The sequence below is a fragment of the Ailuropoda melanoleuca genome, chromosome 3 (assembly GCF_002007445.2).
Source record: "Ailuropoda melanoleuca isolate Jingjing chromosome 3, ASM200744v2, whole genome shotgun sequence".
Taxonomy (NCBI): Eukaryota; Metazoa; Chordata; class Mammalia; order Carnivora; family Ursidae; genus Ailuropoda; species Ailuropoda melanoleuca.
The window spans coordinates 47,602,975-47,628,749 of NC_048220.1; the positions used below are offsets into that span (position 1 = coordinate 47,602,975).

The 25,775-nt window shown below is 37.6% G+C and overlaps 1 protein-coding gene and 1 non-coding gene across 2 annotated transcripts in view; one reads left to right on the forward strand and one right to left on the reverse strand.

Moving 5' to 3' along the window:
- Positions 1-395: 395 nt before the first annotated feature.
- LOC100465820 lies at positions 396-3,949 on the reverse strand. Its single transcript, XR_004624092.1, has 3 exons — positions 3,758-3,949; positions 2,854-2,962; positions 396-658 (listed from the first exon to the last, which is right to left on the reverse strand). It is a non-coding gene; the product is annotated as an uncharacterized LOC100465820 (transcript).
- A 4,018-nt stretch (positions 3,950-7,967) lies between these two features.
- BDP1 (B double prime 1, subunit of RNA polymerase III transcription initiation factor IIIB) overlaps positions 7,968-25,775 on the forward strand; it is an 81,497-nt gene continuing 63,689 nt past the window's right edge. The window contains exons 1-7 of the mRNA XM_011220600.3: positions 7,968-8,430; positions 11,736-12,012; positions 13,465-13,574; positions 14,491-14,550; positions 16,527-16,655; positions 17,785-17,918; positions 19,036-19,130. Coding sequence (XP_011218902.1) covers positions 8,219-8,430; positions 11,736-12,012; positions 13,465-13,574; positions 14,491-14,550; positions 16,527-16,655; positions 17,785-17,918; positions 19,036-19,130 — 1,017 coding nt within the window. The 5' untranslated portion in view covers positions 7,968-8,218. The remainder of the gene's footprint in view (positions 8,431-11,735; positions 12,013-13,464; positions 13,575-14,490; positions 14,551-16,526; positions 16,656-17,784; positions 17,919-19,035; positions 19,131-25,775) is intronic.

Sequence of the window (25,775 nt, forward strand, 5' to 3'; positions counted from 1 at the left end):
ATCAATTTTATTGTGAACCTAATTCTGTTCTAAAGAATATAGTCTATTAAAAGAAAGGCACTTACTCCAAAAAATTTTAAAGCTGTAAGCAAAACCCGGAGAATTTTCTAAGTTACTCTTAGTAACAAACTTAGTTTGTATTCATTTAGTCACTATTCCAGGTGGGTCTCTGCTATCTATTAATTCTTCAAGCAAACCATTTAATTACAAAGCAACATTAGATAAACGTATCTTAAATTCTATTATACAATCCAGTTGACTTTAAATAAGATCTACTTTAACAAAGTTTATGACAAAGATTCTAGATTTATAGGAGATTCTATTATCTCATCATATTACCTAACAAATTACAAAAATGCTCACTGCTGATAAAAAAAATAACGTTCACAAATATATCACATGAATGGTTAGTGTTTTATTCTTTGAAGAATGGTTCTGAAACATTACACTAAGTCAGGCTGAAAGGTAAAGTTTAAAATAGTCTTATAAGGATATAACATATGACTGTTTGCTCCACAAAATTTTGACCTTAGAGCTTATGATACACCTAGTTGGCAGTAGCACCCAGGTTTTTCCAAATAGTCATCATTTTTCTCTTGTCTGCATAGACTTCTTCTCATTAGCTGCTTTCTGCTTTTGTTGCATTATCTCAGAGTCCCTATAATGGGGGAAAAGGCTGTAAGTTGTTACAGAAAAACTGATTATATGTTCTTGTTTTGTATACGTAACCCATTAAGCATATTAGAAAACAAACTAAAAGATATAAAGATTCATGTCTTTGTTTCATGGCAACAGGATGGGAAAACCAAGTATGGAAGGGCTTTGAAGTCACATCTTATTTTGAAAACCATCTCTATTGTTATCATGATCTTGGGCAAATAACGACCTTTCAAAATCAGAAAAGTAGTTACTAGGGTTGTTTTATGGAATAGCTATGAATTTATCTATCTGACATTAGGCAGCTATATACAGAAATAATGGCAATTACACTTCGTTGTCAACAAAGTTAATGTATTCCATTTTTCTCTGAAAGAAGAGGCATATCTAGTCTCCTAGATATCCAAAATGGTACCTAGCATTAGGACATAGGTGTTATGAAGCAATTCAGTTTCTTACAAGCCTGAAAGCCCAATAGCTAGTGATTAAAAATGGATTACACTAAAAAAACAATGGCTAAACCTCCATATATCATAATAACCGTGAACTACAACCAGACTACCTGGGCTAGATGGTCCAGGAAATCCTTATTTTAAAAAATACATTAAATGGCTTTGTAATCAACACCTACTATGTGCCAATTTGCTGGCTCTGGATTAAGTCCCATAGCAACTGTTATTATTCCCATGACTCAAATTAAAAAAATTTAGAGCTAAATAATTTGCCTTAAATCACCTAAAACCCAAGTTTGTCCAATTTCAAAGTTCAGGCTCTTTCCTGTTATCACATAGATTTACTGTGACATTTTAATTCAGGGTGAGTATCTCTGTCCATGACAGTAGACATTTCTGTAAAGCCAACAGCAAAGGTAAGGAGTGAGGATGAAGGAAAAAAAAGACAGCTACAAAAAAATGAAGTATCATGGAAAAGAGTAGTGATAGTTACTTTTCTGTTTGAAACCGAGCTCTGTTGTACTTGCTGTACCCTTAGTAAATTACTTAAGTTCAGAGCCTCAGTTTCCTACTCTATACATTGAGGCTAATACTGGTTTTCAGGTAAACAAATAGAGATAATACATAAAGAGTACCCAGCACAGTAGCTTTCTAACAAGTGGATATGCATTTAACAGGGACTATTACTAAGCCAAGCAAGACCAGGGTTCCCCACTAAAAATTTCAGGGTCACTGATTTGTACCACGTTCACTTTTACTCCAAATGGGTAAACAGAAATCACTTTAATACCATAGAAAAAAAAGTATGAGGTGATAATTAACTCAATGTGGGGCTTGAAGTCATGACTCAAGAATCACAATCTCCACTGATTGAGCTAGCCAGGCACCCCCAAACGATCATTCTTAATTCTAGTTACACATTGGAATCACCTGGGGGAAATTTTTTACAGGCAGGTTGAACTTAGGCACAATAAAATTTACCTAGAGCACCTGTTATGCCCAGCCTCAGACCAATTAAATCAGGACCGGATTTAAGGAACAGGCTTCAGTAGCCTTTAGGGTTTCCCAGGTGATTCTAATGTGCAGGCTTGAGGACCACAGAGAAGCCCCACTGAAGCATGTGTAGTCAATTGTTCACCTGACCTCCAAGTTGTACATAGACAAAGTTTTTAGAATAAAATTAAGCTTGTTTATAAATATGGTTTTTAAAAAATTTAAGCTGTACTCTCCAAATATTTCTGTAGCTACTTTGTATTATTTCTTACATACAATCATACATCAAGGCTGTGCACCTGCATTTTCTCCAACACAAAGGATCTTCAGAAGTCAATATAACTACACATACTTTTTTGTGTCTCCTTCAGAACCTTAATCCCTGTAATTGAGTAACCTGTCACCTTGACTAGTTTGGGTAGGATGTTTCCTTTGAAAATGTTGTATCCCTAGCACCTAACAGTGCCTACCATGTGGAAGGTATTCAAATATTTTGCTAAATGAAATTTTTATGGTTGTGGTGAGTGAAGCCTGAGATTCTCTTCAAGATTATATAGTTTGAGAGCTGGAAATTTTTCATTCACATATTGGGATAACTACTACCTTATGTAGTTTTAGCGTGCATGCAATTAATGTTCAACTGTTACCCCGTACACAGTCTAAGCCTAGTTTTACCAAGGATTTAAAAAATTCTCTCCATTCTCCATAATAAAAACTTCAGTGACTTGAAAATTCCATTAGTATCACTTACCTCTGCTTTCTCTGAGACGTGGTCAAGCTATCCTCTTTTCTTTTCCCCTTACTAATTTCCTGGGATTTCTTCATATTTTTCTGGCGGGCAAGTTCTCGCTGATTTCCTCCTACAAAGTCAAACAGTCATGCTGTTTTCCCATCTCAAAAATAATTATGAATTTCGTAAAAACGCTCTTATCTCAATGTATCTGAAGTTGGCTTTTTAACAGATACGCCAGCAAGGTAATTACACTGAACGCTGTTCCCGTATCAGACGAGGAGGAAGCTTAGAGGTAAACACATAAGGTCTTAAGAATATTATCATACCAATCAATGTGTTCACTGGCTGTAAATACCAGGTCTCTTACAACAGGCATTCCACTCCTCAGTCTATACGGGTCAGAATTCCAAATTAAGGTCTAGCTTTTTAAAAGCGTGGATGAAAAGAAGGATAGATACGCAGGGAAGAGAGCTCCACAAGTTGGTCCATCACAATTCGACTGTTAGGCGAACAAATGCGGCTGTTCGAGAGACACTACCTGTAAGGGCCGAACAAAAGAACTAGGGAGGAGACTCAGTCGGAGCTTCCAGTTCTTGTCAGGCCTTAGAACGTTGCAATACCAGGTAGAAACCCCTTTCAGACAAGGACCCCTCCTGGGGCCGCCGTCCTCACACACCTCACCTCCGGGGAGGTGTTCTTTACCGTGTAAACTCGCACTTGACCGGCAGATACTTGCCCGACTTCTCAGGTGGACCCGAAGCTAACCCTCCCTCTTCCTCTGCGGACTGAGGACAGGGTCCCAGCGCCGCCCGACCGAAGGGGATACACAACCCAGCGCCCCACTACTGTCCAATCGCGCCTCGGAGCTAGGCTCCCTCAGCGGACGCTCCCCGCCTCGTTCCCCACCCGTCCGCACACTCACGGGCCATGCCGGCACCGGACCGAGCCTGGAAGAGAGCCCCTCGGGAAAGCAACGGCCTCCTAGCACGCTCAACGGTTGTCAGCACTGGCGGCCCTTGAAGGCTGAGCCCGAGCGGGCCCTCTGCGGGGCAACGCCTCCGCTCCTTCCACGGCCCCGCCCACGGAGGCCGGACCACCACCGCCTGCAAGTCGGGCGAGCGACTGCGCATGCGCTGCCGGGCCGGCAGGGCAGCCCCTGCCAAGCGTCTCGGGCTAGCGGCTTCGGAAGGTTAATCCGCTCTCTGGGGTCATTCGGCCACGCAAGTACGGTCGAGTCGACCAGGCGAGTCCTGCGTCTGTGGATTTTACCCACTGTGTACCCAACACTGGGGCCTGGCCAGCCTCCATTTTTTGGTAACGACAAAAACAATAAATGCTACTATATCTCATTTTTCAACAAAGAATGTTAACTTTTATTCATCCCTTGCAGAAGCGGGAGGAGGAGTTAGGGGACCAAACACATTGTTAATTCCGCAAAAGTCAGTTTGGGTCCTTACATATTTTCTTTCATTATTCCTGCACCAAGCCTGTAACGTAGGCTTCATTGTTCTTATTTCATGGGAGAGGAGATTGAGACTCTGAGACCAGGAGCGACTGACCTAACAGGTAGGGACTCGTAGAAGTGAGATTCAGATTTCAGACACTCTTAAATCTCTTCATTTCCCGTTTAATCCCAGTGCCTTTGTCGACAGTACTTCAGAAGTTTTAGGTTAATGGCTCAGTGCTTGGGTTGTGTGATGGGAAGGGAATGACAGGGAGTGCAGTTTTATCACACATTTATAATACCCCAGGATAACCTTGGAACCTGGGTAAAAGCCGGGTGCGTTTGCCATTGCTAGAAACAGACGCGGAAAGATGCCTATTGGTTAATTTGGTTAATACTTATGTTCTTCATCTATCCCGTTAATTATTACAAACTGATAAATGTGTAGAGTTAGTCTGTACACCTAAAATTGCCCTATTTTTAAAAAAGATTGAGAGAAAGACTGAGAGGGAGAGACAGCAAAATAGGAGGGAGAGGGGGAGAAGCAGACTTCCCGCTAAGCGGGAAGCCAGTTGCAGAGCTCCGTCCCAGGATCCTGGGATCATGAGCCGAGCCCAAACAAAGAGTCGGCTATTTAACCTACTGAGCCACCCAGGTGCCCCGCCAAATCGCCCTATTTCTAGGAGACTTTTATTTTGGAAATTTTCAAACATACAAAAGTATAGAAAATACTACAATGCACTCTCAAGTATATATGACCAAGCTTCAATAGTGTTTATTTTAACTCCCAAGAATCACCTATTTTAGAGAAGGTAGGAGAAAGTGGTGAAGACTTAGAGCTTTGGAGATGGAATGTCTTGGTTGAAAGCCCAGCTCGACCAATGAGTACATATGTGAACTTGGGCCCATGTTACTTCATTGCAGTAAAGCTTCCTTTCCAGTAAAATGGGAAGGTAAATGTACCTCCCTAATTAATTGAATTAATGTATATTAATTGACAAAGTGCCCAATATATGGTGGCCCTCAACAAGTTAGCTATTATTGTCATTCTTTTAACCTCAGAGAGCCTTGTGTGTCTGTCACTCTCCTTAAGCCCCACCTCTCTTAAATAGTGCTTATGTGCCAAGTGTCTTATTTCCCTTAAGCAACTTCTGGAGTAACCAGCAAGGGGGAAAAGATTGATTTTCTGGCCTGGCTCCTAAAGAAGGGAGGAAAGCAGTTGGGGATTGGAAATTAAGTAGTAGCGTTGTTGTTTCTGTATGTGGTCTTAATATACAGTCTAATTGATTTTTCTTTGTGGCTGAAAATATACTTTGTGAGTTGTAGGGATACATACGATGTACACAAGAAATGTTGGGTGTGTCTGCCGGAGAAAACTGAAGACTTTTGAAATTACTGTGATGCCATTATGAGTTTACTCCACAAACTTGGTTGTGCAACAGACATCTTAGGACTTTATATTTATTTATTTATATATTTGAAAGAGAGGGGGTGGGTAGAGAGCGAGCTCGCAGAGGGAGGAGCAGAGGGAGAGGGACAAGTAAAACTCTAAGCTGAGCTCAGAGCCCCTACCCAGGGCTTGATCTCATGATCCGGAGATCATGATGGGAGCTGAAGTTGAGAGTCAGATGCTTAATCAACTGCACCATCCAGGTGCTCCTGACTTTATATTTAATAACAAAATTAAATCTGACTTTGTTCCCGCCTTTTTTTTTTTTTTTTTTTTTTAAAGATTTTTTATTTATTTGACAGAGATAGAAACAGCCAGTGAGAGAGGGAACACAAGCAGGGGGAGTGGGAGAGGAAGAAGCAGGCTCACAGCAGAGGAGCCTGATGTGGGGCTCGATCCCATAACGCCGGGATCACGCCCTGAGCCGAAGGCAGACGCTTAACCGCTGTGCCACCCAGGCGCCCCTGTTCCCGCCTTTATACTAGTGAGAAATTAAATCTTTGTCATTACTGACTGGCCTTACGTACAGAATTGTGGAAATGCCCTAGATTTTTAGGTGGAACAGAACATTTGGGGAAAGGCAATGCGATGTTATACCAGAATACACTGTGTGAAGCCCTGTGGTCCTGGCAGTGGCTCCAACATTCCTGAGACATCTTTAGTAGGGGTTTCTTTGTCAAGTTCTTGAGCTTCTCTAGGTGTATCTGATGTCCTATTTCCTCCCCCAGGGTACTGGAGGAAGTCCGCAGAATCCACAAACCTCCGTTTCTTTCCACTGTGAAAGGAATTTCTTTTCTGTGTTTGCATCCTTATTATCTTACTTTCAGAAACACTTGCCTTTCTTTCTCCTTCTTGATGACATAGCAAGGATTAATTAATAAAGGATTTAGTTCCTTTGACATTTTGTTATTAACATAGCAGGATGTTCTTGAAAAATCTTGTCCTTCTAAGAAGAAAGTCGGGCCTCTCTGTTGGGATGAGTCAGGGAATTTGAATTGCAGTTTCAAAAACTGGCCCATACTGTGTAGGGCCCACCTCATCTGTGGCCATTTTTCCTCTCATTATAGGAGCCTTCCCTAACCATCCTACCTAAAGTAAGCCAGCCTTCCCTTAATCTGTCATAGTACCATTTATTTATTTATTTAAAAAGTTTTTATTTATTTGACAGAGACAGCATAAGTAGGGGGAGTGGCAGGCTCCCCGCTGAGCAGGGAGCTGCACGTGGGGCTCCATCCCAGAATCCTGAGATCATGACCCAAGGGGAAGGCAGATTGCTTAACCGACTGAGTCACCCAGGTTCCCCGTCATAGTACCCTTTAAGTTTGTTTCATAACATTTAATAAATTCTTAAATTATTTTGTTCTTTTGTTGTATTTTTTTCTTCCCACCCCAGAACGCCTCGTTTATTGCTCTATTGCTATCTCCTGAAACAGATTAGGAATTCTAAGGTAATTTACTATAACTATATAGTTTTAACTATAATAATTTTTGAACAGGTATATTAAAAAGTACACAAAGGTATACAGTGAATGGTTTTCCTCCCACGACATGTTCTAGAAACCTAGTTCCTCTTCTAGGAAGTAATTTAGCATTTTCTTCACATCTGAATTTGTAATTTATGTTCTACTCAATTTAGAATTTCTAAGTTCCGGGGGTGCCTGGGTGGCACAGCGGTTAAGCGTCTGCCTTCGGCTCAGGGCGTGATCCTGGCGTTACGGGATCGAGCCCCACATCAGGCTCCTCTGCTATGAGCCTGCTTCTTCCTCTCCCACTCCTCCTGCTTGTGTTCCCTCTCTCGCTGGCTGTCTCTATTTCTGTCAAATAAAATCTTAAAAAAAAAAAAAGAATTTCTAAGTTCTGGGGATGTGAACAGGCACTACTATACGAGACCTTTTTTTTTTTTTAAGTTTTTAATTTTTTTTTCTTTTTAAGTAATCTCCACCCTCAATGAGGGGCTCGAACTCACAACCCCGAGATTGAGAGTCCCATGCTTTTCTGATTGAGCCAGTCAGGCGCCCCATGATTTTAATAGTCTCCTAAAGGTTTGGGCTGAGGGGCTTAACTACCCCCTTCCTCTCTTTCAGTAACTCCTAGGGATTCCTGATGAGGGGAGAGCGGTTCACCGTGCGTCCCAGTTTCCGGTACGCAAGTAACTCTATAGTTTGACAGTTACCATGGCTCCGGGAGATGTGCGTCTTACGTTCTTCCGCAGCGCTGGCTGATGGCGTAATCAGTTCCGGCGCCCTATGAGGGCGGGGAAGCAAGGTACTGGGGAAACTTAGCTATTAGTGTAGCAGGGTCATGAAGAAGAGGCGGCGGCGGGAGGAAGGTGGAGGCGGCGGGGGTGAGGAACTGCGGTAGCTGCCCGCTGGCCTGGTGGCGTGGCTGTGCGGAAAGGGCGTAGTTCTTAATCCCTTCTCCGGGGAGCGGCCGGGGCTCGGGGCTGAGAGCGGCCTTGGGGCCGCCTCCCCGGGCCCCCTGGCTCCGCCATGTTCCGCAGGGCACGCCTTAGCGTGAAGCCGAATGTCAGGCCTGGTGTAGGCGCCAGGGGTTCCACCACTCCCAACCCCCAACGTGGACAAGAGGCGCCCAGGCCCCAGGATCCTGCAGCGGCCTCTTCCCCGAAGCCAGCGGAGTCTACAGATGTGCCCCCGGTGGATTGCGGGGGATCAGAGCCCCAAGAAAAGGCTTCCAGGAGCAGGTAAGTGCGTGCAGAAGGGAGCATTTTCATCTGCCGCGCCTCTCTGGGCTTGTCACCTGGAAGCTGACCAGATGAATTTACCATAGGAGTCCTCCCTTTCCTGCAATAAGCCTTAGAGTTGAGGCCCTATGAACCTACTGCCCACTGCAGTTTATCGCTCTGTCCACAAGGCGTGGAAAATGGATTTTGTTAAGGTTTGTAGATTCTCGGGGTGTGGACCATGTCTTCAGGAGGTGGTGGGAAGAATCCACATTTAACAGTTTTGAAGTGAAAAATATCCACACGTGGTGTTGTTCATTAGCTTAGATTACTTTACTGTAGTTTTTATTCTTCCGGAGTACTTTGCGGAGGTAAGTAGTTTTTTAAATTTTAAAAACATTCATTTATTCTTAAAAGACCAATGTTACTTTGGTTCTGCAGAATTGTGTTAGTGAAAAGGAGATGGGGTTACTTGCTTTGATTTGAGGGTATGCCCCTTTATAGTGGCCATGTTTTCTGAAGGGAAAAGCATGTGCCAGTACCACATTTGGATTCAGGATTTTTTTCTTAATTTAACAGTTTATTAGACTTCGCCGGGCAGAATTTACTTACTGTAAAATGGAGATAATATTACACGCTTTGGAGAGTTTGTGGAGTTCAGAAAAGACTGACAAACTATCTTGCATAGGACATGGCAGAATAGTTGCTTACAAAAAGTTATTTGTTTAAAATAAATGCGATGGTAGTAATTAACAAAGTAATTAAAGTTAAGACATGTTGAGCTACTAATAGCCTCTGTTTCTGTAATATGAATGTGAGGAAGGCAATAAAACCTGACCCTATTAAATGACAATGAGATGGTATAAATTCTCTGTAAGTTCTGACAGGAAGGTGAAAATTTTATTCCTTTTTTTTTTGGCCAAACTTTGTTGGCCTGTACTGGTGCTGGTTATAGGGTGTTATTTTCCCACCTCAGTGATGCTTAGCAATTTCCAAGTTTCTTATATGAATATATTTTTTTAATAAAGACTATATTTATTTATTGGACAGAGAGAGAACACCAGCAGGGGGAGTGGGAGAGGGAGAAGCAGGCTTCCCACCGAGCAGGGAGCCTGATGCCGCGCTCCATCCCAGGACCCTGGGATGATGACCTGAGCCGAAGGCAGACGCTTAACGACTGAGCCACCCAGGCGCCCCTATATGAATAATTTTTCAAAATTTCTCCTAAAAAAGGAAATACAAATATCAGTCACTGTTAATAGAATTTGCAGAGATCCTGTTAACTACATATAAATGTGTGATGTTTGATAATTTAATGAATTACTCAGATTCTGTAGTCTTGAGACATTTGAGGTTGAGGATATTTGGTTTCTTAAAGTTGGCATTTAAGGAGTATATTTGATATTTTTCGTTGTGTTTTTCTTTTTTTTGCGGGTCTTTGCAGTTGTAAAAATATATGATAAAAACATAGGGTGTATATTGTATGGTTTCATCATAATTGGGTGAAATGCACATGGTGCATGTAGCATGTTATAAAGGCTGAGATAAGAGTTTAAATTAGAGATTTCTTTGGGTGTCTGGCTGGCTTAGTTGGAAGAGCTTGACTCTTGATCTTGGGGTTGTAAGTTTGGGCCCTACATTGAGTGCAGAGATTACTAAAAAAAAAAAAAAAACTTCAAAAAAGTGGGGATTTCTTGGAAAGGTTATTCTATAGGTTTAGGTGTTTTCCACTTGTATTTTTTTATTTTTTAAGATTTTATATATTTAGGGGCGCCTGGGTGGCACAGCGGTTAAGCGCCTGCCTTCGGCTCAGGGCGTGATCCCGGCGTTATGGTCGAGCCCCACATCAGGCTCTTCTGCTGTGAGCCTGCTTCTTCCTCTCCCACTCCCCCTGCTTGTGTTCCCTCTCTCGCTGGCTGTCTCTATCTCTGTCAAATAAATAAATAAAATCTTTAAAAAAAAAAAAAGATTTTATATATTTATTTGTCAGAGAGAGAGCGAGCATAAGTAGTGGGAGCAGAGGAAGAAGCAGGCTCCCCACTAAGCAAGGAGCCCGATTTGGGACTTGCTCCCAGGACCCTGGGATCATGACCTGAGCTGAAGGCACATCTTTAACTGACTGAGCCACCCAGGTGTCCTCGTTTTCCACTTTTATATAAAACTAATCATAACATGAAAAGTGTAGACTGCTTTTAATTCTTTTTTTTAATTTAAGATTTTATTTATTTATTTGAGAGAGAGAGAGTGATTGAGCACACAGAGGGAGAAGCAGACTCCCCGCTGAGCAGGGAGCCCAGTGGGGGACTCCTTCCCAGAACCCTGGGATCGTGACCTGAGCTGAAGGCAGATGTTTAACTGACTGAGCCACCCAGGCTCCCCCACTACTTTTAATTCTTTTTTTTTTTTTTTAAGATTTTATTTATTTATTTGACACAGAGAGAGAGAGCGCGCGCACACAAGCAGGGGGAGGAGCAGAGGGAGAGGGAGAGGCAGACTCCTGCTGCGCAGGGAGCCTGATGCAGGGCTCGATCCCAGGACCCCAGGATCATTACCTGAGCTGAAGGCAGATGTTTAAACTACTGAGCCACCTAGGCTACCTGCTTCAATTCTTATACCCTCTGTCTTCATGACTTAATTTGCTTTCAGGCCATTCCTAAAATACGTATATCCAATCTGAGCTATACCTAATACGTAATTTGGAGTGACTGAGTACTTTTTTTTGAGTGAGGAGTTTGATAGCTGTGTAAGTAGTTACCCAACAAAAGATAAATGATTTCTGCCTCAGACAGTATTTGGTTTGATTAATGTAGCTAAATGTATATTCTCAAATTCTGCAGTAGAGATATTTTAGAAGTTTGAAGTTTTGTATGTTTGGTTTACTCTATTAACCTGATCTCAGGTTAATAGAGTAAAATTTCAGTAATTTAGATCAGTTCAGGAGGATCTCAGTATAGATTATAAAGAAAAACAATTGCCACTAGTTACTTAGTGGTTCAAAATAGGGTCATTAAGCTTTAATTTGTAACTTGGCCTTTTGTTTTCCTTAGAGTTAGCATGAGCATGAAATAATATGTTCTATTGTCTTATGGGACTTGAAGTTTGAAAAAGATCAACAGTCTTTTTTAGAATTTATAGCTCTGTTAAAAACATTTACTAAATAAAATTTTTATTGCAGTCTCTGTCATGATTAATGTATATCTGAAGTCATTGATTTTTTTAAATAATGAGATTCTACTGTTTTAGATTTTCACCAGGCTAGCTTTTGAAACTAGAATATAAAAGATCCATGGCGTCCTTTTTCTTTTCTTTTTTTTAAATTTCAACAGTGATGAAAAGACTGACAGTGAGAATTATGTTGAAGAAGCCAGTAAATCTTCCTCTACTGTTTCACAGAGAAGAAAGAAAGTATCAAGTACTCCTACTCTGGTTAAGCCTGGTGTCAGTGTTCCTTCCGAATCTCATCCCTTATCTACAGTTAATCAAGAAGTTCCGCAGCCAAACCCGCTTCCTACAAAAGAGAAACAGCCATGTTCAGACAGATACCGATTGTATAAAGCCCAGAAACTAAGAGAAATGTTAAAAGAAGAATTGAAAAAAGAGAAGGTAAGAGATAAAATAATCACACTTTGACTGGTCCCTGCTTGAATTCTGTTTTTATGTTAGGCATCATTTGGAGTAAAAATATCTATAGCATTTAACGGAGCATAATCAATTAATATCCCTTTTGTTTTTGTTTTTATTATTAACATATATTATTTGTTTCAGGGGTCCAGGTCTGTGATTCATCAGTCAGCATCTCTTTTGTTAACTGTTAGATTAATAGGCACAAAGGACCTAATAAGCTTTTTTTCCCCACTTTGTTAATTTTTATATATTCATCTATATCTTTCATTGTTTTTGGTGAAGACCACAAATAGCAGTTCTGTACATATACATACATAGAAAAATATACAAAGCATATTTATCAAATAAGCCTTCAATCTGATTTTTCATGATGTCCAAGTGATATGAGTTAATATTCATTTGAATTAAGACAAGTATACTTGAGCAAAATGAATTGGTAATATTTTCTAAGTTTACAATATGGAAATTATAAATGGAAAAAATTTGCACGTATGTGTATATTAGAGTCCCTCTTTTTTTTTTTTTATCTTCTTTTTAATCTTGAAGACTGATTATTTTTCCAAGAGGTCACCCTGGCAATACTGAAGCATGTAAATCTGCAGTTTGATACTTAAGATTTGAATCTTAGAGTCATCCCTTACTATGTGACCTTGCGCAATTTAATTAATTTTTCTGTGTCCTCATCTGCAAAATAAGACTGATGATTATGTGTCTCACTGGAGGGTTGTAAGATTAGGTGAGTTTATACATGTAAAACACATTTAGACTAGTGTCTGTCAAACAGTAAGAGCCCAACACATGTCAGCTCTTATTGTTAATTATAAAATGCCTTTTTTAATTAAGAGGAAGGCACTTAGCATGGTGCTTTATATTTGTTATTTGATTCTATCACATTTGTGAAGTAAACTTCACTGTTTTACACAGACAGAAATAGGCTCACAGAGGTTACTTGCTTTGTGTCAAACATCAGTGGGATTTGAATCTATATCCTCTAAAATTGCAGTTTTTCTAGATGATCTATGTTTATTGAATCTGGTTAGGGGGATTTATTCTGGGGAATAAAAAAATTAAACATTTGCTTCAACAATTTTGTAAAATTCACAGAAATCCAGTTCACTACAGGGTAAACAAAAGCTATATGTTTGTAAATTCTAAGTAAACTCTTATAGTTAGAAGACATTTGTATGATTTGTACATTGAGCTTTTGTCCAGTCCTAGACACTTTAGTTTTTAAGGTTCCTTGATGAGCTATAACTTTTTAATACTCACTTTAGGAAATTTTTCCTTAAACTGGGAATAATTGTGGTAGGAATAATACTAAGTCACTTGGAATGAATGCAACAGGGAGCTATACCTTGGAGCATAGTACATGTGAAGTTCTTCTGTATTTGTAAAATAAAAGTGGATCTTTGTGTGTGTTTGTGTGTCTAGAAGCAATGGAAAAACAAATATGCCATAAATGAAAGTCAGAAGCCACCAGATCGTTCAAAAATGACTATGAGAGATTTCATATATTACCTGCCAGATAACAATCCGATGACGTAAGTAAACTTTACTTGTTTTCCTTTCTTTGAGTATGTGTAGTCATTTGCGTTTCACTTTTAGAGTAGAGTTTCAGTGTTTTCCAAAACATGTTGACAAAGTTTATAGCACATACAATGTTCTTTTAGAATTTTTAAACAAAATTTAGTGGTATTTCAAGTAACTGCTTTCTTGAGGTGGTATCCTTTACCTCTGAGATTAAAAAGTAAGTTTCTTTTCTTATATTCCTAAGCTGTTGTAAAATCAACTAAACAATTTTTCTCTAACCAATATTACACATTCTATTTCTTGTACACTGTAACCTGATTCTAAAGGAATGGTCTAATTTTTATGCCCTACCTCTTAATTAAATATAGTGACATTTGATTAACAGATCCTCCAAGAAAGCTTAAAGCTTCTTTAACCAGAGTTAGCCTGGTGAAGCAGGCGGTTTATAATAAATTTCATTGTTATGTTCTTCATGGTTTAGCAGGTGGATGTAAGAATAGTGGCATGTTTTCAGTATAGCATTTTTCAGGTTCAGCAGGTCTTTGGCCTGTTGAAGGAAGGGCCAAAAATCTAGGTTTTGTGTTATTTGACATCTAAGGGTTGGGAGAAAAGCCATGTAGGTTGCTTTAGGCCTTAGGACTGAGAAAGCTTCCCTTCACTAAGGAATTAGAGAGTAAAAACGTTCCCTACTCAGGGTGTAACAAATTATTTATACTTGATGACAAAAGTTTTTGACTGAGAAATTGACTCTTGGACCACACACTGTCATTAATAATGATGTTATGGTGTATCATTTAAAAACATGTTAAAGTAATTTCATTCTTGCTGATGGATAAAATAGACATTATGTAAATTACTTCAAAGTATTTTTTATGTTAAATATTAAATGGTTTTACACATTTAAAAAGAATGTTATTTATTTGTTAGTTCTTCACTGGAGCAAGAAAAGAAAACTGAAAAATCATTGACACCAGTCCAGACAAGAGAGTAAGCACTTATCTTACTGTTTTTTTTTTTTTTAATAAATTCTTTGGTGGATAGAGTTTTTAAAAAAATGAAATCAAATAATGCTTTTTGTTATAGTCAAGTTACATGTGATAGGAATGTTTAAAAGGAATCACTAACAAGAATAAAAGTTAATGCCTGATTTAAATCAAAATGAAAGGTCCACACTTTTGTGTATTATATATGGAAATGGCCAGTGGTATGATTTCGGTTAAAACTTTTAGGATTCAAAAGGATTTTGAATTCTGTTTTAGAATAATAATATAATACAATGGTACAAAAATCACAGGGAGCAAAAGTATGCTGAGAAAAGTTTTCCAAATCTGTTTTTCTGTCATTTTGTTCCTCTGTGGAGGCAACAAATGTTACCGATTTTTTAATGTATCATTCTAGTTCCATTCTGTGTCTATCCTAACAAGCATGTGTATATTTTTCTTTTTCCTTTTCTTTCCTTTCTTATTATAGTTTTGATGCCATTAGAGAGTCTGCTTTTTTGTACGAGCTTCTTGTTGCCTTCTACACTGCACTGTAATGTTTGCTTACTACTAGGAAATGTCTCCAAGAGGCTTCCTGGGAAGTTACTCTAGTTTTGTAATTCAAGATGGGGGGGATTATGGAAAATTGCCAGAAACATTGGGATTTTCTGGTTGTTACTTCAATGGTTATTAAGTAATGATTGCTGTTTTGCTTAGAATTTATATTGTTTTAAAGCAGAATTCTCAGGGGCGCCTGGGTGGCACAGTGGTTAAGCGCCTGCCTTCGGCTCAGGGCGTGATCCTGGCGTTATGGGATCGAGCCCCACATCAGGCTCCTCCTCTATGAGCCTGCTTCTTCCTCTCCCACTCCCCCCTGCTTGTGTTCCCTCTCTCGCTGGCTATCTCTATCTCTGTCAAATAAATAAATAAAATCTTTAAAAAAAAAAAAAGAATACTCAGACTTTAGCAGTAGGTTGTATTTTTACAGATTTATGGGTTATGTTCACTTCTGTAAAACCTTCAGGAGACCATGTAGTTGAATGGAAGGTATATGGGTTATTTAGAGTTATTATCTGGGGAAAGCTGTGTTTTGCTTCTTGGTCTGCCTTTACTGTTGTGTAATCTGGAGCAAAGATTATTTATCTACTGCAAACCTCAGATGGGATTGAAAATACTAATGCCTGGGGCGCCTGGATGGCTCAGTTGGTTAAACATCTGCCTCCGGCTCAGGTCATGATCCCTGGGTCCTGGGATCAAGGCCCGCATTGGGCTGCCTGCTCGGCGGAGAGCCTGCTTCCTCCCCTTCTTCCCCTCCTCTCTTGTTCACTCTCTCTCTCAAATAAATAAATTTTAAAAATCTTAAAAAAAAAAAAAGAGGAAATACTAATGCCCAAGGATTGTTATGAAGAGTTAATAAAATGATCTGGAAACTAATGCTTTATAACTGTAAGGGTTTTTGTTGTTGTTGTTAATTCCCCAATATCTATTTGGTTTATCTGATACTCTGTTGAGACACAAAAGATGAGAATTTGTTTCCCTATTTTCAAAAGTGAACAAAGGCTTTTTACTAAATGCTACTGGATGAAGTTAGAGAAATTCTTTTTTTTTTTTTTTTTTTAAAGATTTTATTTATTTATTCGACAGACATAGAGACAGTCAGCGAGAGAGGGAACACAAGCAGGCAGAGTGGGAGAGGAAGAAGCAGGCTCATAGCGGAGGAGCCTGATGTGGGGCTCGATCCCATAACGCCGGGATCACGCCCTGAGCCGAAGGCAGACGCTTAACCGCTGTGCCACCCAGGCGCCCCGAAGTTAGAGAAATTCTTATAGCCCCATCCTTAACATGCAATATTTTTAATTAGGTTATAGGGAAAGTTGGAAATAAATAGAAGTTAGGATTTGAAGTGATTTATTTCACAAGTCTATAGTATTCAGGAAATGCATCTCATGGATATATGAATTAACTTACCTTTACATTTGGTAGGCAAGAAGGTAAGAGTACTCCTGATACAGCAGATAATGAAGAACTAGAAGAAGAGGTGGATGATGGGCCATTGCTGGTTCCTCGAGTAAAAGTGGCAGAAGATGGTTCCATTATTTTGGATGAAGAAAGGTAAGTTAAAAACAACAACAGAGACTGTGGTTTCAAACCTGAGAGCAAATGTGCTTTGTGTAATGAGAGAGAGTGTTTCTGTATCAGTCATTGTCACTTAGACACTGATGTTTATATTTTTCTAATGGATGTTATAAATGGAAAAGTGAGTTAGATTCATTTATAATTTTTAGGAATTCTTATGTTTTGTATGAGAAGGTGGTATTCCTGATATATCATCCATTAACCTACCACCATTTTTTACTAATTTTACTGGTAATTGGAATGAGCTACTGAACTAATCATATGCTGGCCTTTACTGATGATAGATTTCAAAAATTGATTCAGTCCTGAAGTCAGAATTTAGGTTTTCATATTATTAACTAATACCATGTTTTGTTTTCTGGTAATAAGTAGTGAAAATGCAATGAATCAGGTTTGATATTCTGTGATTTCTGTTATGACAAGTTTAATTCACCTTGTTTAATTTTTCAGTTATAACATTAAATTTTTCAAATTTGGCATTGTAGAATTTGTTCTTTGTCCAAAGTATGTTCTTTTAAAAAGAAGATAAATTTGTAGGTAGTAAGTAAATAAAAAAGGGTGATAGAAAGTCTTCCGACAGTTTAGTTAAAAAATCTTTTTATAGCTTATACAATTCCGTGATAATTAAACAATAAGACAATACTATTAGTAATTGTTTTTGTGTGTTGTTTTATATTGTGATGATGATTTTACTGGTCATTAAGTGGTTAAAAGCATTTAACTGCTTTGTGTACAGGAACATAGAACATAGTATCAAATGCTTGTGTTTCTTGATCATTTCTGCTGGGTCTAGCATGATAAGAAAATATGTATTAAATAAAGGAGACATTCACAAGTTAATAAAACAAATAATTTTTTGGTGGCCCAAAGGTAATGTGTAAATTTTATATTGCTCTTAAGGATTGTGGAAAAATGTTAGCATTTATTTTTATTCCTTCGCAATCACATTTTAAGTGAAAATTAGCAGATTCTTATAAAATATGCATACCTCATATACTTTTGATATGACTGCCATGGTAAATTTCAAAATATAACTATTCAGGTATCATTTATTATTTTTTTCTTGTTTATAATGCAGATCTGTTTAAAAATGTGTCTTTTTTAGTTTAACTGTAGAAGTTTTAAGGACAAAAGGCCCCTGTGTGGTTGAGGAAAATGACCCCATATTTGAGCGTGGTTCTACAACTACATATTCCAGCTTCAGGAAAAACTATTATTCTAAACCATGGTCAAATAAAGGTAACTAATTTTCATTTTAAAATGTGTAGGTTATTTGTTTGAAATAAAGTGAATTATTTTCTGTAAGTAAGTAAAATACAAACTGTGTTATTTTCTCTTTAGCTTAATTTATTGGCACCTTCCAGTGGGGCCCCCTCTCCCAATACCATGGCACTATATCTCTGGCTTTATCTTTGTAATCTTTTTTTTTTTTTTAAAGATTTTATTTATTTATTTGACAGAGAGAGAGACAGCCAGCGAGAGAGGACACAAGCAGGGGGAGTGGGAGAGGAAGAAGCAGGCTCATAGCGGAGGAGCCTGATGTGGGACTCGATCCCACAACGCCGGGATCACGCCCTGAGCTGAAGGCAGACGCTTAACCGCTGTGCCACCCAGGCGCCCCTATCTTTGTAATCTTTTTAGGAATCAGCATTATGGTAGTTTGGGCTGGAATATTCCTCTCTGTCAAATCCCTGTATAAAAAATAACATTTTTATGGAAAATTATTAATATTTTTAATACTCATAATAATATTATACCTTCATTGTATAATAAAGTTTGTAAAAGTAAAAATTAGGCTGTTTAAAGAAGCATGTAATACCTATTGAATGGTATTGCTTATTCTTGTAAAGATAACACAGATCGTTCTGGGAAAAAAATGAAACAACAGAATAATACAGGGCAACAAGAAAGATTCTATACTTCCCTCTTCTGACTTCCCCAGTCCTATTCTGTTGAGGTTACTTCTGTCAGTAGTTTGTGTGTTTTTCTAGCTACTTTCTTTCACATGCTAATTAGCACATCTCAGTTGCTTCCATTAAAACAGTAATATATTGGCTGTGACTGACAGTTTTGGTCACTTTGAGGCCAGAAAGACAGAATGTTGTCTTCTTCTTTTTTATTTATTCCAGATGCTTTGGTATGAACATACAAATTTCTTTTATCATGTTTCTGTATAAAAGTTTAGAGATGTTTAGATTCATGAAGTTCTTTGCAATAAAATTGACTAAAGATTTCCTAAATACTATTAAGTGCTCTCACATTTATTTTTAACTCAAAATATATACTTCATTTAAGATTTTTTCCTCAGACATACTGAGATTAATTTTCATTCTTTCTAAATCTTTTATTTTTACAGAAACAGATATGTTTTTTTTAGCCATCAGCATGGTAGGAACTGACTTTTCTATGATCGGACAGCTTTTTCCTCACAGAGCAAGGATAGAAATTAAGGTAAAGTAAATCCATTACATTCATTGATTGGTAAAGGACCCAGAATTACTAATACTATTTTTTTAACTTTTATTTAAATCTCATTCCATGCTTGTTCACTACAGTGTTTTGGGTGATCTTTCCCCTTTTATAGCTCAGAAATTAATGAAATATTACGCAATTCTACCATGAGTACAGTCTTCTTAATTTTGCCTTATTATTTTATTTATATGTTGCCCTCTCTAAAATGGATTTGAGGGAGTACCAACAAAACCAAAGAAATTAAAATAAAAGAAGAGCTAAGTAATGAGGAGGGAAGATAAATGTACCAGAATATTTGGGTTAAGGGTAGCTTCTGAACATACTGTGTTTCTGAGTTTCCTTGGAAGGCATGGAGAGAAGCATGTTAAATTAAATAATTCTCATTTTCTGAACCAACCATTGGTTTCCTAGGCTTCCTTAACTTTTTGGACAGTCAGGGACGCTATTAACAACAACGGTGGTGTTAATTAGTGCTTTAATACGCCTGAAAGAACAAGCATTCTCAGTTTTATTGTTCTTTAAGTGAGAAACTTAATTACAAGTTTCCTGGGATGGAGTGCATTTGAGTGCTCACCATGTTGCTGTAATGCATTTCCAATTTATAGTGAGATCTTTATTCAACCATGGGTTTTTTCTTCATTAATTAAAAGAATATTAGGAAAAAAAAAATTTTTTTTTCTTGAACTAGACCGGGCATGGATCTTTTGCCTGTAGACCATGTGCAATGTAGGAAGAATTATTTATATAATTTATGTTCTTTTCAAATGTTGATCTTTGTAAAGAGAACAAAATGTTAAAGCTAGAAATGGATTGTCTAGGGGAGCTTTCTGATGAGTAATTAATGATAAATTTGTCACTAGACTATTTCTCTCAAAAGTTATTTAGACTCCTCCCCTAAGTTTAGTATGGTTCCAACAGGTTTTTGGGCAAAGTATAGAAAAGTGAAAATGAGGGGCGCCTGAGTGGCACAGCGGTTAAGCGTCTGCCTTCGGCTCAGGGCGTGATCCCGGCGTTGTGGGATCGAGCCCCACATCAGGCTCCTCAGCTACGAGCCTGCTTCTTCCTCCCCCACTCCCTCTTGCTTGTGTTCCCTCTCTCGCTGGCTGTATCTCTCTCTGTCAAATAAATAAAATAAAATANTTTAAAAAAAAAAAAAAAAAAAAAAAAAAAGAAAAGTGAAAATGGACTAGTCAGTTATATTGATTTTTAAGTGTTGAAACAAACTTGTATACTCTTTTTGTATGTTGAATTTTACTGTATTTTCATGAGGGTTTTTTTCATTTTTGTTCATGAGGGATATTTTAATTTTTTTTTGATGTCTCTGTCCACAGTTTTGGTACTAGGAATATGCTGGTCATAGAAAATGAGTTGGAAAGTGTTCCCTCTTTTATGTGAACAAATTTAGGATTAGTGGTATTTCTCCTTTAATGTTTGATAGAATTCAACAGTGAAACCATCTGGTCCTGTGATTTTCTTTGCAGGAAGAATTTTGATTATAAATTCAGTTTCTTAAATACCTATGGGTACAATCAAATTTTCAGTTTTGTCTTGTGTCAGTTTTGATGTTAAGCTGTTGAATTTGTAGGTATGAAGTTTTCATACTGTTTACCCATACTTTTAATGTGTGGTGGATAGTCCTCTTTGATAATTGCTCTTTTCCTTCTCTTTCTCTCCCTTTTTTTTTTCCCTTTGCCTTGCTAAGCATATTTTAACTTCCAAAAATCTTTTTTTTTATGTTTTTTTATTATATTATGTTAGTCACCACCAAAAATCTTTTTAATGAATGAGCTTTTAGCTACAAGTTTTCAGTTGTTTGTGTATTTTCATTTTTTTTTAACTCTTCAGCATTTCCTTTCTGTTTACGCTGACTTTAATTTTCTCTTTTTCTAGCTTCTTTTTTTTTTTTTTTTTTTTAAAGATTTTATTTGTTTATTTGACAGAGATAGAGACAGCCAGCAAGAGAGGGAACACAAGCAGGGGGAGTGGGAGAGGAAGAAGCAGGCTCCTAGCAGAGGAGCCTGTTGTGGGGCTCGATCCCATAACGCCGGGATCACGCCCTGAGCCGAAGGCAGACGCTTAACCGCTGTGCCACCCAGGCGCCCCTCTTTTTCTAGCTTCTTAAGATGAAAATTTAAATTGATTATAAGCCCTTTTTCTTTTCTAATTAGACATTTAAAGCTATACATTTTCATCTGAGCACTGCCTTATTTGCATTTCATAAATTTTGATAGGTTGTTTTCATTATTCAGTTAAAAATATTGTTTAGTTTTCCTTGTGATTTCTTACTTTACATGTCAGTTATTTAGAAGTGTCGTGTTTAATTTCCAAATATTTGGAACATAGCTAAATATCTTACTATTTTCTAACTTAATTCCATTGTGAATGTCAACATAATCTGTAAGATTTCCATCTTTCTGAAATTTAATGAGATTTTTTTAAAAGCCTGTTGTACTTATCTTGGTCAGTATTCCTGGTGCACTTGAAATGAGTGTGTACTCTGTAGTTGTTAGTTGTGTTACCTAGTTCTGTCAGTTAACTGAGAGAAGAAGTGACGTCTGCAATGATGATTATAGATTTGCCTATTTCTGTGTTTATATCTATATCTTTTTGATGTATATTGAAGGTCATATATATATATTGAAGTTCTTTTATTGGGTGCATTCAGTTTTAGTATGTTGTTGAATTGATAATACATCATTTGTCTTTCTCTGATTTATGTCACTTAACATAATGCTTTCAGTGTCCATTCCTGATGTTGCAAATGACGAGATTTCTTCTTTATGGCTGAATAATATTCCTAAACATGCATATACACACACACACCTATCTGCCACATTTTCTTTATTCGTTTGTCACTGGATAGTAGATTGTCTTAGTTTTTGTAAATAATGCTGCAGTGAACATGGGGATACTATATCTTTTTGAGATAGTGATTTTATTTCTTCAGGTTAAGATCCAGAAGTAGAATTGCTGTATCATATGACAATTTTATTTTTAGTTTTTTTGAGGAACATCCACACTGTTTTCCATGGTGGCTCCAGCAGTTTATCCTGTCTGATACTCTACCTTTTAATTTAATTTTATTACAGATTGCATTTCTGACAGAGATGAGGAAATGTTCATTGAATTCTTATTTGACCTTTGATAAAAATAAGACAAAGTGTCTGTTGTACATTTCCATATGATAATTTAGTTCATTTACTTTAATGTAATAATTGATATGACTGGGTTTAAGTCTACCATCCTAATATTTTGCACTTATCCCATCTGTTTTTTACGTCTCGTTTGCTGCTTCCTTTTGGATTATTCAGATAATTTTAGTATTATTTTTTATTTTCTCCGTTGTACCATTTTACTCTTTACAATTCATACTCCACAAGTAATAAACTTTTAAAAATATATTCCATTTACCTTTCATCTTTTGTGCTATTCTGTATTTCACGTCTACATAACCCACTTTTATGTCCAGCTTATTTTGGTTTAAAGTCTTTTATCTTTAAAGGAAATTGAGCAGAAAAAAGAAACTAGTTTTAATATGTAGCCACATTTAATATTTAGCCACCAATTTGGATGCTTTTCATTTCTTTTTGTCGGTCTGAATGGCAGGTCTGTTGAAAAATTTTCTCAATTTTGATTTTTCTGAAGCTCTCTATTTCAGCTTCACTTTTGCATGATATTTTTGCTGGATATGCAGGTGGTTTGACAGTTTTTCCTTGAAGTGTTTTAAAATTGTCATCCTGTTGTCCATTGGCTTCTAGTATTTCTGATGAAGAGTCAGTCATATTTATGTTATTCTTCCCCTGTATGTGATAAATTGTTTTTCTATGGCTGTTTTCGAGATCTTTTTCTTTAACTCTGGTGTTCAGCAGTATGATTATGATTTGCCCAGGGATAGTGTCTTTTCAGTAATTTTTCCACTTTGTTCTCTCTCTCTGGGACTCCACTTATGTGTGTTAGTATGCATAATGCACTTCAGGTTACTAAAGCTTTGTTCGTTTTTTTCAGATTTTTTTTTTTTTTTGTATTAGTTAGTTTCCATTACTGTGTTCACAAGTTGACCCTGTTTTCCGCTTGCTTCAATCTGCAGATAGGCCCATTCAGTGAATGCTTCATTTCTCAGGTTATATTTTTCATTCTGTAATTACTAGTTATTTTTCTTAGTTTCCTTTCTTCTGCTGAGAGATTTCCCTATCTGTTCATTCTATATTTGCTGTTAAATCATTGAACATATTTATAACAGGTGCTTTCACTTTCTTGTCTACTAATTTCACCATCTATGTCATGCTGATTTATTTCTGTTGAGTCTCCTTTTATTTCCTTGTGTATCACATTTTTGTATCTTTTTCATGTCTTACAGAGTTTTTTTTAATTGCGTACTAGACATTGTGGATGGTATGTTTGATAATGTCTAGATTATGTTTGTTTTTTTCCTTTAAAGAGAAAGATTTATTCTAAATGGTAGGTAATGTCCTCCCAACTCTCCTTTTTCCTGTTCAGGCTTGGTTTTAGGCTTTAATAAAGCAAATCTAGACTGGTCCTTCTTCTAAGTTTCTCATCTGAATCGTAGAAAAAAATTTGAAGTACTATTTTCTGTGTTCTCCAGGGACCTCCATAGTAGTACCTTTCTAGATGCACAGGAGAGAAGGTAATTCGTTACATATAGTGGATGCTCTAGGGCATTAGGGCTTAATTCTCCTGCTAGAATCCCAGTTGAGAAAGGCTGCTCTAAGACTGTGGTTCTTACCTATAACAGGTGGCTTTTCTGGTGTCTGAAGTAAATGTTTGGGTGTTAACTTTCCATTTGTGTGGGCTAGAATTCTGTCACCTCACTGTGTTATGTGACTGCTAATATCTTTCTTCTGCTCTCATTCCTGGAGGAGTTGTTCTCTACTAGGCCTCATGCTTTGGGCATGTGGAACCCAAATGTAGAATAAGGACCAATGGGATACTTCTACTAGGCTTGTGAGGCTCCCCTTTTAAATAGCTGTCTTTTCTCTAGAACCCCCAAAGATTCTCTACCTCCTTAGCCCAGTGAAAGCTGTCTTTGGCCTTTATTTCCTTTTTATTGTTTAGGAAACGTAGCCCAGTCAGAGAGCCAGGGTGAACACTGGCACATCTTAAGTGTTTCCATTCTCTCCGGATATGTCAGGTTGTAGTTTTGCTCTTGCTGTTGTCCAGTGTTTGGAAATAGTTGATTCATTTATTTCATTAAGTGGTAAAGTTATTTTTGGTGTGGTTGGATGTGTTGAGTAAGCCTGTAACCAGTTACTTTATCAGCATTAGAGGTGGATATGATGGGATTTATTTTACAACCATGGAATTTAGTTTGAATAGTTCCTGCCTATGAATTCAGTGAAATAACAATACATTTTAAGGAATGTTTTAAATTGTTCTCAGTTGTATTCCCATTTAGGTAAAGGTGGTATAGTATTGTTTTAAAATTGAATAATGCCTAAAGCCTATTGGCATTTCTTTTTTTTTTTTTTTTAAAGATTTTATTTATTTATTCGACGGACATAGAGATAGCCAGTGAGAGAGGGAACACAAGCAGGGGGAGTGGGAGAGGAAGAAGCAGGCTCATAGCGGAGGAGCCTGATGTGGGGCTCGATCCCATAACGCCAGGATCACGCCCTGAGCCAAAGGCAGATGCTTAACCGCTGTGCCACCCAGGAGCCCCCCTATTGGCATTTCTTTTAGGGTGTTTAGTTTAGTGTTGATAGCCTGTTGCTTTTATGGAGCTAACTTTTGAGGAGACGTTTGATGAATAATATGATTTTTATAGGAGAATGATGATCTTTGAAAAGTTCTGTGTTACTTGGTAATACAGTTTATGAAGAAAATAAAGACTGGAAAAGAAGAGTAACCTGTTGATAAAAAGATGTTAAAGTCCTATGAAGATTTTAAAAAATGGGCAAGGTTGATTAAAGAGTTTAAAGATGTGTCGTTGAATAATAAACAGTAGGGAAAGGCAAGAAAGTGAGTTCTTTTAAAGTCTGGTTAGTGGTTAGGTTTTTTCGGAGGGAAGAAGGGGCCATGAAGTGCTTCTTTGTTTTGTGTGATTTTCTCTCTTTTTTTTTTTCCAATAAAAAGTTTGATTTTTGTATTTTCAATAAAAGCTTTTAGACTACTGATCTATAGAAGGGAGAAATTAGTGATTATTTGCTCCTCCAGGATGTGTATGCATTTTTTGAGATTCTCAAACACAGGCTTATACTCCAGACTTCATAATGACTTTCGGATGGAACCTTAAACTTTAACCAGCTGCATCTTAATGAAGGTGATCGGGAGTGCAGCTGAGAATGATGTGCTCTTTGGTGCTCAGAAGATCAAGAAATGTGCCTTAGTATAAAGAAGGCTCTAAAGATAAACTTTGCCCGACTCAAAAATTTGCTTAGTTGTTTCTTTACAGTCTCTTCTCCATGTCATAAAAAAACATTAGAATAACAACATAAGATGTTTAACTTGATGTGAATGTGTTAGTTTTTAAAAAGCTCATACTGGTTAGCTTAATTGATTCCAGTATGATCTGTTACCAGGCTAATTGACTTTATTTTTTTGTATTCTCTGTAAACTTAGCTTCCATTGCTGAGTTATGCTGTTGATTATAAGGAGGTTCAGGGAGCT